The 14,888-nt window shown below is 38.1% G+C and overlaps 1 protein-coding gene across 3 annotated transcripts in view; it reads right to left on the bottom strand.

Annotated features, from left to right (window-relative positions):
- COL14A1 (collagen type XIV alpha 1 chain) overlaps nt 1–14,888 on the bottom strand; it is a 202,419-nt gene that overhangs the window by 107,794 nt on the left and 79,737 nt on the right. For 2 of the 3 annotated variants that reach the window (XM_012753816.2, XM_012753819.3), the window contains exons 14-19: nt 14,346–14,485; nt 8,783–8,909; nt 7,230–7,369; nt 6,598–6,730; nt 5,141–5,200; nt 3,367–3,518 (exon numbers count right to left, since the gene is read on the bottom strand). In XM_012753816.2, coding sequence (XP_012609270.1) covers nt 3,367–3,518; nt 5,141–5,200; nt 6,598–6,730; nt 7,230–7,369; nt 8,783–8,909; nt 14,346–14,485 — 752 coding nt within the window. The remainder of the gene's footprint in view (nt 1–3,366; nt 3,519–5,140; nt 5,201–6,597; nt 6,731–7,229; nt 7,370–8,782; nt 8,910–14,345; nt 14,486–14,888) is intronic. The other variant, XM_012753817.2, reaches the window with a different exon arrangement.

The following is a 14,888-nucleotide window of genomic DNA, read 5'->3' on the forward strand; positions in this document are numbered from 1 at the left end:
TTCAGATTTTGGATTTTCAGATTAGGAATGCTCAACCTGTAATTTGCTTAATCTTCACCACAATCTTTTGAGGACAGAGGTATCATTACACTCACTTTACAAATCGGGAAACTGAGGCCTGCAGAGCTATTGAGTAAAGAAGCCATATTTAAACCCCAGGAATCTGGTCTGGGCCTTGCCTTAAACTTTGCCCTATTAAACTCCAGGACTGCATTGTTGGAACCTTTTCACCCTAAGGATACTCATTCCCAAGAGTTAAATGGAAATCTCTCCTTAGGTATGCAAAGTTCCTTATGCTTGACTTCTGCTTGTTTGGACAAGGCAGAGTAAAAAATGTGCTCCTACTAAAAACAAATGCTGCGGGTCATAGCAGATGGTGGTTTTATTTCTAAAACAATTCTATAAAATATGCTCGTGGTTAAGTGGGATGCAAATATAACCACTAAGTTTCATGTTTTTAATTTTTTCAGAAATGCAACTTCATGTCTGGCTCTAATATCACCCAAAGCTCTTCAGAGAAGCCTGGACCACATCCAGCAAGCTGCTCCCGAAATGGAAAGAGGATTCCCTGAATCTCATTGTGTTCCCATCTTATGAAACTCAGTTCTAGACAGCAATTCTCAAAATATTTGTGGCATAGGACTAGATGTTGGTGGTGGTGTCATTATTTTAATTCCAATCCATTACAAATGAATATGTGTATAAAATACAGTGAAATCAAATTGTTAGAAAAATGATCATATTCTTGGATTGCTGCAGCAATGTTAAAAGGCTATCACCATCTCTAATAAGATTTATCTTAATACCTAAACTTATCTTGTAGGAGACTGAGACACATTTTGAGTAGCCCTACTCTAAAAAATGTCTTGCAATTCAGAATTCAGTTCATGGTTGTAGATTTCGACATTTAAGCACTAGGAAAGTCTGGAATCCTTTCTAGCCTTTTATAAATAATTCAGATACCTCCCTACCCAGACAACAAAATTCAGGGCAATGTCATTGCCACTCCTCCATATTTCAAACCAGAGTTGAGAGTCAATCCTTATAAAATATTTGATAGGTACTGCAGTTTTATTTCTAAGAGTTCAAAGGTTTTTTTCTTGGAAATATTTGGTAGATTTAATTACATCTAGAAAGCATATAAATACTTGATTCACCTCAACTGGAAAGTAAGTTTAATTTCCCTTCTTTTACATATATTTAAGCTTAACTTTGGTTTGTAATGTTATATACATAGACTATTGTTCAACTTCAATACACTATCTTGTTCTTTCCTCATGTAAATTTAATCAGCTTTTATAGGCAAGGGAAATTCGGTACTCCTCTTATCTGGATACATTTCCTCTCTTGCTTTTATAATATGTTTTAGCCATCTGTCTTTCCCTGCCATGCTTCATTATTTTAAGATATCATTTGGTCCATGTGATTTCAAGACTTTGACGTAAGTCCACATCTGCCTGTCCTACCATAGATTCATAATACACATTTACATGACACCCACCTTTTGTCTCCAATAATAATACATTATATGTATATAACAGTAACACTTCATAAAACACAGATAAAAATTTTCAATCAATCCTCAGATGAGGATTAAGTGTGCTCATGACCAATTTAATAAAAATTCACTAAAGGAGCATGATACTTAAAGAATTCTACAATAGCTTCCTATATAGCAAAAAAAAAAAAAAAAAGTTTTGCATAGTAAAATATCACCACCAAATTTATCAATATTTTTCATTTTTATTAAAGGTTTGTTTAACTGGGGCAGAGTGTTTAAGACTTTTGATATTTTTTTCCCTTCATCTAGGTGTCCAAGTGTTTCAAAAATAAACAGTGTGAAATGAAAGAAACTCTCAAAGGAAAAATTATCTAGTGACAACCCAAAGTAAATATTATTATTATTTTACCTGGTGTAGCTTACAAGTGCATGCATGAGATTAAGTTGTTACTCTTTCCAAATTAGTAAGAATAATTCACTAAGAAGCTTAATGTGTTTCTTGGAAAGAGTAAAAAACACAAAGAAAAAAAAATAAACTCTGGGAAGTTTTGATGAATCTCCTTTTTAGGAATTAATTACAATATGAGGATAATAACAGGAAAAATAAAACATTTCAAATTATATCTTTAATTACCATTCCTAAGCACAATTTTAAGTTTTGGAATTTGCCAATGTATGGACTGTGTGAATTTATAATTCAACCTATTTTGTTTAAGAATTCATTAACATTTCAAAAGTACCTTCAGACCAATTTTATGGGCCTTCTGGCTATTCACAATGGACATGGCTATTCTTGGGGCTATCATCGTGTTCTGTCATGTTTCCTCCCTCGGCCAGAAATAAAATATTTTCCTTAAAGAATTTTGGGCTCAAATAATTATGTCTTTGTAAGCACATAAATAAAAATAATTTCCCATCAAAAGCTTTATGAGTAAGGAAGGTGAATAAAAGATGTTATTCTTGAGCAATAATACATTTTGGGGACTTCTTTCCTCAAGTGTCAAAAATAATACAGCAGAGGGCAAGAAATGCAAGTAATAAAGCTAAATAAAGCATAATTTCATGACCAAAAAGAAAAATTTCTTTTGGCTACAAACTAGAGTTATCTGGCCTGGCTGGAAACATGACTAAAACACAATTTTCAGGTTCTAGACTAAAAGGAATGATGTAGTGTAAATTCAGAAAACATAGGAAGGCCATGGTTAAGAGTATATCAGGTTTATCATTTAGAAAAAGAAATGTAGGTAAAACAACTTAAAGAAAACTCAACATATAAAAATCTAAATCACTGAGAGAAGACACCCAGCCTTAAGAATAAATGACTATAAATCTGTTCAATACAAGTTGATATCAATGAAAAATATAACTATTTGTTAATAGATGACATTTTATTAGGGACACTTCAATGATACCATTTAGAAGACCTTTCTTATGTGCTTTGCTTAAAAGCTTGTATTAGATTTCTGAGGGCAGAAACGTTTGTCTATATTAAGCTTTTATAGACGTATATACATACATATATGCAGATACAAGTGTATGGCCTTTTATGACCTAACCTTGGCGGGTCAAGGCATCAGAAGTAATATTGGAAACAACAGGTGGTCAAGGCATCAGAAGTAATATTGGAAATAATGTTCAGAGGCTTTATCAACTTGAAGCAAGTTGTACATGGATCAAGTTTTGGAGATAGAAAGGTCATCAAGAAATCAGTAGTGAAGTTTGGATTAACAGGGAATATTAGTTTCTAGAGATGGCAAAGTCACCAAGAAATGAGTAGTAAAGCTTGCATTCATCTCTGGAGATAGACTCGGTTAGCTCTGTTAGTAAAGCTCGTGGAATTTCTAGTGAGCTGTGTTTATACAGACCATTCCTACCACTTCTTCCGCAGGGTCCCCTTGAGCTGTCAGGTAGGTCACCCTAAACTGCTGCACATTGCTGTCAGAAATGTCCCATTTTACCCGCAGGCTAGAAGTGGTTTCATCACCTACAACCAGGTTTCTGATTCCTGTCTGGAAAACTGGAATAAACACAACCAAGGATTAAAGAACTTTTAACCCATCATATTCCAAAATGAGCCACAGAGACTATTTGTGGAGTGGCAACAAACATCATTTAGTGTTATCTCCGTAATATAGACCCAGATGAAGCAAGAGCAGCTCTGCTTTAGTGGTTAATGGGGAATCGTGATACCCACTAGTAGCAAACAAAAGTAGGTTTAAGAGATGCTCACAAGATGAGCCCAAGGAGCCCTCAAAATGATCAGCTTTTTATGTACACTGGTACAAAGAACTAGAGAAAAGTCCTTGGACTAGTAAACCCACCCTTGGGGCCCAATGGTGAGCATGCCCAAAACAACCTCACACCAGTGCTCCGTGGAGAAGCGGGCATGGTAGTCCGGAGCAGGTCAGATTCCGTGTGCAAGCCAGCATCCAGCACACATCCCATCCAAGCGCCCCACACCCAATTTCTGTTTTAACACTTGTCACTCAAAGCACAAGCCTCCACCCACGATGCCTTTATCCATTCAGCCCACATGGATATTATCTTTTCTCTGATATCTATCCAAACTCCTTTACCCATGTTCTTGGGCACACTGATGCTCATCTCCCAAGGAGCCTGCACTCTCATTTGTTCCATTTTTTTCTTCTCCCTTCTACCCTGACTTCCTTTCTTTATGTCCATTTCCTTTGACTGCTCTTTGTCTTCATTCATTTAATAATTCATTCAGAAAACATTCGTTGAACTTTTCCTATACGTCAGACTGTTAGGCCTTTGAGATACAGAGTGATTAACTCTTGACAAAAATACTAAAAGGATCACAGAGGAAGTAGGAGATTGACATTTACCTGGAAAAACTGGGGGTGGGGAATAGCAGACAGTGGGAATAGGAGGGAACGTCTCATATTCAGGGCAAGGAGTTCCGGATGGCAGAAGGAAATGAGAAGCATAGGAAAGAGGATTGAGGCCAGGAAGGGAAAGGAGCAGTATCCAGGCAGGAAGGACCTGCATAGAGATTTTAAGGCACAAAGAAGGGCTCAAGAGAGATTAATTGAAGAATGAATGAATACATGAATGGGTAATGGAGAACCACTGATGTGTTTTAGATAAGAAAACAAATATTACCAAACTTGTGTTTTTCCTAGTTGACTCTGACAGCTAGTTGGGAGGTGTATTACAGTAGAAGGGAAAACTAAACTGAAGGAGGAAATAGCTGATGTAGAAAGAACAATGGACCAGCCAAGTCTTAGTTACCCGAAGAAATGTAAGGAAAACATGATATGAATAATTCTCAACAGAGAGCAATAGGAGAAGTCACTGAGATAAAGAAGAGGGCAAAGACCCCTGGGGAGGCTGCTATGTTAACATCCTCTGAAAAGTGAACGGGAATCCAAGACAACGATGGAAAAGGAAGAGAGATGTATCAGTGAGATTGTGAACTACGAGACCAATTCGCAGTTAGTGGTAAAGATGTTGAGAGGTTCCGAGAGGAGTGAAATTTGAACCAGTGTGTCAGAGAAGGAAGGGAGGGGCACATCTTTTTCTAAGTAATAATCTAAAATAAATAAAGTTTGAATAATATAACTTCTGTCTAAATCAAACTTTTTAAAAATGGGTAAACGGGCTCTTATGTAACCTTACCTGAAGTCACAGGGCTGGTAGGCACTATGGTCGTAGCTGGTTCTGTCCAAACACTGTCAACTAAAGAATATTCATAACTTAAAAATTCTGTACAGATAATAACTCTATATACAGATAATAACTCTATATAATGTGTACAGCATTTTATAGCTTTCAAAGAAAATTTCACCACTAGTGTCTCACTTGCTTCCCACAACAAACTCCACTATGGTTGGAAGACAGAAAAGTGAGTTGTAAGTAAGGTCGACATATTTGTTCCAGAGATAAGGAAACTGAAACCTGAAGAAGTTAAAATTTCTCTTCCCAGATATCAGACTTCATATAAACATTAGAAATACACCTACAAAATTGTGAAACCTCCCAGTTACTTTGAAATATGGGCATAGCCATGATAATTAAAGGAAACGAAACAGTGCTGTAGACCGAATTGTGAAAAGGCTGCCAAACAAGACCACCAAGGAGTACGATGTGCTTGGGCAATCTTCTAGTTGTCTTATCCACCCTGGGCAGACAGCAGAATGAAGTGGGTGTGTGGTGCTCTGCTCAGATTCCCATTCCAGTCAACACACTCATCCATCTGGTGCTGGAACACTAGCTGCCAATGGCTCACAGCTCTGGGAACTGCCTCACCTGAGGTCATAGCCTCTGTCAGGGGATGGGCCACGTCCAGTGCTGGGGAATCAGGGGTACAAAGGCTCAGCCCCTTGCCTCAATTTGGGACAACTCAGAAGGGTCATCCCAGCTCTAGAGCTCCTAAGAAGATTAGCTGAGGGCTCAGTTTCAGCTTCTCCCCATGCCCTGTCCTGCTGTCCTCAGCTCCTTACATAAGCATCTCCCAAAGGCACACTTCAATAAACCTTCTGGATGCAATTTTATGTCTCAGAATCTGAAGCCAGCAAACCCAATCGAAGACAATTTAATATGTGGTTCATACCTCATATTTTAAAAATGAAGGGATGAATGAATCAGCAAGTGAATTTGACACAAGATTCTTGGAACCAAGATCAACTTGGAAAATTCCAGAGACTCTTGGATGTGTTAGCTCTCGGTTTATTTGTTTGCCAATTTATTCATTCATAAATTATTTTATCCATCCATCCACCCATGCATCCATCCACACATCTATGCTTCCATCCATCCACCTATCCATCCATCAGGTCAACAAATATTTATTGTACAGTTAAATTGTGCCACATATTGTCTAAAGTGCTGAGGACTATAGTGGTGAACAAGATAGATATGGCCCCTGCCTTTGTAGTGATCACAGTCTAGGATGCTAAGATGCTTCACATACGGGTTTCATTGAAGGTGAAGATACATGAAAAATTCTAGGAGAGGGAAATTGAAGCCTCCGTTGCCAGGGCTCAGGCTGATGGAGAGGGAACTGATGGGGTGAAGAGGGGTCAGAAGGCATGGTGGGAGTGGTTAAAGCCCATCATGGCCAGAACAAGACTTACGCGTTGTCCCCACAGCAGTCACCACCTCACTCTCACTGCCATCGTCAAGCACGGCCAACAGTGAAACTTCATACTCTGTACCAGGCTCCAGGCCTTCAATGACATATGAGTCCTGCTCTTCTTTTAGGGCAACCTGAAAAGCATTTGGTGCTTAGTAAGTAGGTTTATTTGAATAAAAGGGGGGGAAAATAAAATTAAAAAAAAAAAAAGATAGAAAAACAGAAAATGTTATTTTGAGCATAAGCAAGAAACAACCAAGCATAAAGAAATCCAAGGGTGTTAAAGTCCATTTTAAAGTCAAACCAGAGACTTTATTCCTTTCAATCCCCTCAGGAAATAAATTAATAATATTGTAAAAGTGGCATTTTAAAGTTTTATTAAATGTCATTTATTAAAGTCATAGAAGCTGAAAATATATAAGGTGTATAACTAAAGTCCTGGCAACCATTCATTTTAATCTTTCAAAACTCATAGGATTTGACTTTTATAGAACTCCATGCCATACAAAATATTAATTACTTCTGGGATTCTCAATATAACTCAAAGCAAAGACCCACCCCAATGCAGCAGTCGGTATTCACTCCCAGATAAAATGGTGCAGATTAGTTTTCAGTCTGTTTCAGACAACTCACCTCCTCGGTCTTCCCCCCATAGACTGGAATCCACATCAATTTGTGAGGCCCTTCTTCAGCAGAAAGGGGATGCCAGGTCACCCTAAAACTGTCTGTCGTCACCTCATCAATTTCCAAGTATTGCTGGGCTGGAACTTCCTCTGTAAGCCCAGGAAGGAGAATTTTGTCAGGGAAATGAGAAGGCAAGAAAGCCAAACTCAAGTAGCTCCCAGGGGGCTGCAGGAAGCACAGACCCTTTGAGGATTTTTTGCTTTGGGAAAGCAATACCAATCAGTCCACGGTGGCCTCACATTCTGTTTCCAGAATTTACCAACATCATAAATTACGAAAACCATGGAAATAACAGATTTTAAAAGTTTTCCAGTAATTTCCAGAACTCTTAGCTTCTCTATTTGACTGTTTTCATTAACTATAAAAAAAACAAGAGTTTCATATTCATTTATTTTTAAAAAATATTATTTTCCAAGTACCTTGAGGAAATTAACAAAATGGTGCCCTAGGGGCCTGAGAAATGTTCCCTTTTAGCTCTATTTGCTGTCGTGGCTAAATCACTCCCTGGCAATGAGTCCTGGAGAAGAATCTTCACCCTATTAACTTGTGCATACAGCAGTCATCCGAAGAGAAATATGATTTATTAGATCTTCTGCTATTTCACAGCTTACACACTCAAATGCACAATAGAAAGCGTAACATCCAACTACACACAAAATAAATTGTCAAGGCATTGATTTTTATTATTTGAAACCCAGGTATTTTAAATCTCTTTGATAGGACACCAGAAGAATTCCAGCTAGAGTCTGCCTTCATGAGATTTTGTGAAATTACTGAATTTTTCTGTGAACATTACTTCCCAATCCAACTTCTTTCTCATCTCCCTCTAAATTACCTTCTCATTTCCTCAGTATAAGACTGAATTTGTTTCCAAGTGCAATCAATAAGTTCATAAGCCAAATAATATAGAATTGTTACCACCAAAAGACAAAAAAGTTTTATATTTTTGGGGTAACTATAGGGTACATACAGAAAAGGAAAATAATGTATTCATGTCTTATATTTAATTTTAGTATTTAAAACATTACTTATTGTTGTATGAAGACTTCAGGCTCCAGGAAAATCATTATTGGCTAAAGACTGATGTAATAGGTTAAATAGTACAAAACTGACATTTTTAAAGGTCAAAAACTGTCAAATATCAAAAATGTTGGAAGTTCAACTTAATACACATGCTCATATGAATGGAAGAAGCATGTGGAAATTTTACACCAGGGAATAAAATTAAAAGGTATGAAATTAGAAAGAGAACAATGTACGTTTTTTTTAAATTGAGAACTTCTGAATTTGGGTAGTCTTTCCTCTCTTTTCCTTGCTGTGATAGAAACTAATTAGCCAGTACACATACTAGTCACCTTGTATGAGTTCATTTTTAAGTAAGAATATAAAAGAAATAAAAAGTAAAATGCAATCTCCTCAAAATCACAATTGAAGTAGATGCTCCAGGTTCTGGTTTCTAGATGGCTACTCTAGAAAAACTTTCAAACCAGAACGCAGCTTACCTGTGGTGAAAATCCCGGTCAGGGGCTCCGACTGCCCTTCATCATAGATGGAGAAAATGGAAATAGTGTACTCTGTGAGGGGCGTCAAGCCTTTCAGAGGGAATGTAGTAATAGGATCAACTTCAACCTGCAAAAGTGAGACGTCATAATAGCTACAGCTAATACTTTCTAAACACAGGTGCCATTTTATTATTGCCTGTCGTTCACGTGGCTGGCAGCAGACCTATAATCACTGCAAACAAAAAAATTATTGAATTATAAAACCAGCCAGTTTATATATACACATTGCTAATCTCACACACTTAAGTAGATTACCTATCAGTTAATTCTCATGACAACTTTGCAGTAAATATTATTCCCACTCATTACACATATAAAGTGCAGACAACTTAAGATGATATAAATATATATAATGTTTCCAGCCAGATCTGCTGGGAGTAGCCAGTTTTTGGCTTCACTGCCTAAACTCTGCTGGCTCCATAGCTACGTAATACACAATAACTCCTACAAGAGTTGGACAAGTGAGCAAAAATACAGAGGAAGAATCAAGGAACATTAATACTAAAGAAAATAGTAAATTTTTGAAGTATTCCATTATCTTCCACAGAAAGACATATTTGGGGAAAATATTTACCAACCTTATTAGGGCACATAAAAGACATGAAGTCCTGAGGATAAGGACCAAGGGTATAAGAGAAGGGAAGGATTAGAAAGGAGAACTTGACAACAGAAAATAGAGCTTGAGAAAAGGGACCATGAAGTAAGAGAAGATGAAGGAAAGACCTAGAAGATCGAGCCCTGGTGTAAGTCACCCTCCAAGAAAGAGAAAGAATAGACACTGCTTTTTCCCTGAGGGGGATGCATTGTGCTCAGTGGGTAATTTTTTATTCCTCACCCTCTGCCCACCCTCTTCCCGTTTGAGTCTCCAATGTCCTTTACACCACTCTGTGATGACAAATCTTGATCCTACCCAAGGTTCTAAGGGGAAGGTCACTAAGCTCACTCTATGCGTTTGCTCATAGCATTGCACATACAATTCATTCTGTCTGTGATCCTATTCCCAGCTCTTTTCAAAATTAGGCCTTCCTCATCTATCAGAACTATGCTTAAACATCCCCACTGCAGAGGAGATTTCTCTTTCCTCCTATCTTTCCTTCCATAAGTAGGACTATTTTCTAACAATGCCCTGTGGCTTCCTCCCTGGCACCAATGACAACCTGGAATTATTTCATTTCTTTATGTACTTGTTTACCATCAGTCTCCTGCATGCAGTGCAAGCCCCTTGAAGGCACAGCCATGTTTAGTTTCCTCACCACTGCATGTTAAATTGCATTTTCTTTTTGAGGGAATAGAAAAAGTAAATGCAAATGAAAATGGTGGCACCAAAGAACCTTTTGAAAAGACATAAGAAAGGGCTCATCTAAACTAAGAACCAGTCCAGAAACCATCTATATACCCCAGGAATCAACTGTAGGTCACAGAGTGCCAACCCCGTGGAAAGGAGCTTCCATTTTACCGCATCAGAGCCCTAGAATAGGGGGCAGGAGAGGCCAGCCAGCCCCAGCCTTTTCAGCCTCTCTAGTTGGGGCACCACACATGGGCGGGAGGTCATTCTGGAAGTTCTAGTCCAGTCAAACTCACAAATGAATGCGAGAATCACCCCCAGCTGACACCACAAGGCAGAGAGGCACTGTCCCTGCTGAGCTCTGCCCAAGTTGCATAATCAAGGGCTGTATTTTTAGCTGGAGTGCTGGTTACACGGCAATAGCTAACCCAAAATAGGTACTGTCGTCTTCTGAATCCAGGATCGGTAACATGATAGATCATTCTTAGAACTTACCGTCTATACTGCAGCCTGGGTACTGTCTGCATGCTTTATATGCATTGACTCACTTAATCCTTACCACGGTCCTGTAGAGTAGCTAATTATTACTCCCAATTTGAAGATGGGAAAAACAAGACTCCAAAAAGTTAAGAAACTTGCCCAAGGGAAACCAGCTGGTCCCTAGGAGGACTTAAACACAGGTGTTTCAGACTTTAAATCCTGTGCTCTAAGATGCTATTTAAAGCAGGGGTCCTCAAACTTTTTAAACAGGGGGCCAGTTCACTGTCCCTCAGACTGTTGGAGGGCTGTTGGAGAGCGCACATTCCACACATGCGCACTGTGGGCCCAGGACAAGTCCGCTGCTAAGCAGGACAGGCAGCGGCGGCAAAAACACCTGGCAGGCAGGATAAATGGCCCGTGGGCCATAGTTTGAAGACACCTGATTTAAAGTATGGCTTCACTATTTAAACTCATAGAAAATACAAATCCTTATTTAAAATGTGAGTTCAAGACATATTTTCCCAAACTATATTTATATATTGCTTTCTGTTGTTTTGAATAGTCATCACTAAGATTTATTGAGCACTTACAAAGTATAAGGAAGTTTATACACATAGTCTTATTTACAGCCTCTCCCTCTTTCTCTCTCTCCTTACCCCAACAAACCCTAGGTACTTTTATAATAACTATTTTCCACCAAAGAGGAACCTAAAGCCCAAACAGCTTAACTAACTTGCTCTGAACCATACAATCATTAACTATAATGCTAGTTGGGCCTTGACCTTCTAATTCTTAAATCTGTGACAAGAGGGATTTTGCAAAGATATCGAATATACACAAAAGCAGTTAAAATCAAATTTTCTTAGGTACACCAAGAAACCAAAAGGGAAAAAGTATGTGTATCTATTAAAAAGGATTGAGTTTGTTTATTAAAGCATTTGGTTTGATGCTGAAAAAACTATATTTTATATAATTTCAGCATTGATTATTTTATCTCATCAAACAAAGGCATTTAAGTATCATTTATTTTTACTAAAATATCATATTTTAAACTATTGGTCCTGGAACCAATTTTGTTGGTAGTACTTTCCACATACAGGAGAAAAAATTAAGGAAATGATAACAAACGACCATGATCTCATTGTTATGCAACTGTTTCTGAGAATAATTTCAAAGACCAGCTAAAAGGCTTAACTTCAGCCTAATTTTGGAAGGGATGAAGAGGCCTTGATGAGGAATGAGGGATTTGGGCTCCACTCTGGGCTCTGCTGCTGAGTCACTGCTCTTGGGAACTGGCCTCGAAAAGTCTAAAAACTGGCCTTTACATTTATAAAACTCAAATGACAGCACTTAATTCTCCATTGTGTTTGCGTGCTTCCCAAATCTGTTCATGGTAAATGCTATCTGAGATGGCTTCTGCCCTTAGTTTGACAAGTCATGCTTTGCCAGCATTCGGTTCTGTAAGGATTGCATGAGGTTCTCTCTGCAGGGCACTTAGAACAGTGCCTGGGTCATGGCAAGCCATTCAACAAGGCTTAGCTGCCATCATCCTGTCATCATCGTCAGCACATTTGTTCAAGTGTCCTGTTTTATTTTTCCTCCTTGGTCTCCAAAGAGTTGGGGAGAGGAGTAATGCAAAAAAAAACCACAAAGTGAGGAAGAGGATATGAAAGAGGGAAGGTGAGAGGAAGAGGAAGCGAAGCAGAGAAATCTTAATGGGGTGTGAAGCAAACGCCATTATAATTAATTACATGTTATATACTAAGTAGATTTTACTTGAGACATTTTAATGGTCCATCACAGAATGTTTTTAAAGATTTCCTAAAAATCTAGTGGTTGCATTGTTTATAAATAGAAGCTTAAATTCATAGAAGTTCTATAATTTTTAATTATATTATTTATAAATATAACTGATACATATAAAAGAAAATTTATTTGTTGTATTAAAAATTATTACCAAAGGAGGATGCGCTACAATGAACAAATATTTATTGGTGAATACGGTTGTGTTATTTTGATTGTTCAATGAGTCAACATTTTTACACTGGTAAGTTTTATATATTAATAGAAATCACTGGAATCTCTCCCTGAGTCCCAGGATCTGGCAGCCCCTGCCTGGGTTTCTTTGCAGGAGCTGAGACTGGCTGCATCTTAAGTGCACATACACTCCCTGTCACATCAGTCCCCAACACATCCTAGTGTCCCTGCCACTGAAGCTCAACGAAGACCATTGTCACTTATCATTGGTCTTAAATTATTGTCTTTCTTTCAGCAGAAAATTTTTTCTGCACCCAAGTCCCGAAAATATAGCCCAAGTTGGCCTCATGTTTCAAGAAAAACGGAATGAGTGTATTTCTTTGCAGGTGTGTCTTCACTCATTTATACTATCCACCTTATCCTTCTACACAGGTGAATTTGCAGCCCTTGGGAAAGCAGTGGATATATAACTGGAGACAAAGAGATACCTTTTGCTCAGTATATTTTATTTCAATCTTTCTACTGGGTTTCAGGCTTCAAAAATAAAGCAAGTAGTCCAAATGACCCCAGACTCACCAGAATTACTTACTCTCCAGTATTTAAGAAGGTTTAATGAAGGATGTTGAACATGTTTTGCTGTATGTTAGTAAATGTGCACTTACTGATCATCCATTACACAATGTCCCTTAGGAGGACACATTCAATAAAATACTGCCTGGATTTAATTGTAAGCAAAAGTTTGCCTCTGCATATGAAAACATTTGCTTTATTTGGTCAGAAAATAGAAATGATGTAATTCAACATATTTCCCTTTTTGTCTTAGCTTCCTGGACCAAGATAAGTAAAAATAAAATAAAAATAACCTTGTTATCTTGCTAAAACATATTTCCAAGTAAAGAATTTCTGAAAGTATTAGTCACTGCATGCAAGATACTATGTCTTCATGAGTTTTTAACAAGTTTTATTATTTGAAAGTATCTTCCTACACAAAACTTGAATTATTTCTTTTCTAAATCTAGGCTCATCTAACTAGGGTCTTTCAGATGTCTGTTTATTCAAAAGCAGAGGGGTAAACTGATAACACAGCATTATTTCTAGTTTGATGCTTCCGTGAATATACATACTTCCCCATCCCCTGTGGCAGACTGTATTTTCCAGAGATGGCCACATCAATGTATACCTTCCATCCCATGTGTTCCACTTGTCCCACAACTGGCATGCTTCTCACCATAGGTGGGGTCTGTGTTTCTCTCCACCTTGAATCCAGGCAGGGGCTTATGACATGTCCTACCAATGGAGTGCAGTGGAAGTGACAGTAAATGACTTCTGAGACTGGGTCATTAAATGTGATACAGCTCCACTAAAGAGCTCTCTCTCTCTCTTTCTCTTTGGACATGCATCAGGGGACCACTGAGCCAACGCACTGGAAGCTGCATGCTGAAGACATCATGTGCAGACTCTACTGATAGAGACCTGCTCCAGCTCCCAGTTGTTCTGTCTTCCCAGATCAGGCACCACACACATGAATGGAGAAGCCACTGAGATGATGCCAGCCCCAGCCACTATCTGGCTATCACCTCATGAGTGACCTTCCCGAGTCAGAACTGCATATGCAAGCCCCAACTCCTGACCCACAGAAGCTATGAGAGAAAATAAATAATTGGTATTGTTTTAAGCCTAGGCTTTAATATGACTGGCTATGCAGGCACAAATAACTAGCACACACCACCTGAAAAATATTCATCATGTCTCACAACTTACCTCATTGATCTCAGTGCCGTCTGCATTGTTATACACAATTCGATAACCAATGATCTTTCTTGAAGTTGGGTCCCAGGTTAACCGAGCACTGTTAGAGCCAACATTGGAGATTCTCAGGTTTCTTGGTGGACTTAAAGGCACTTGGCAGTAAATGGAATAAAAAATAATTAAAATTTCAAATAATATACACATAAAAAAGACCAGAAACAGCATCTCTGACTTCCAAACTATTTACGTAAGAAAAATATCACCCAGACAATAACTTATAACCCTGAAATAACCAGTGAATTGTCTCATAAAAATTAATAATCTCTATTGACAAGAAAAAAGTGTTCCTTGTAGAGAATAAATAGTAGTAATAAGCTACACATGCTTAGAAATAAATAATATTTAGGTAAATTTTCTAGGCCTATCATTATACCCTGGTGTTAATTAGAAAACTAATGGATCAAAAACAAGAACTCCTGAAGTCAACTCTTAGCTATTTTACTGTGTGCCTCTGGCAAAACTCTACTTCTCAGCTCCACACTCTCCCACGTGTAA

Source organism: Microcebus murinus, chromosome 7 (assembly GCF_040939455.1).
Source record: "Microcebus murinus isolate Inina chromosome 7, M.murinus_Inina_mat1.0, whole genome shotgun sequence".
NCBI lineage: Eukaryota > Metazoa > Chordata > Mammalia > Primates > Cheirogaleidae > Microcebus > Microcebus murinus.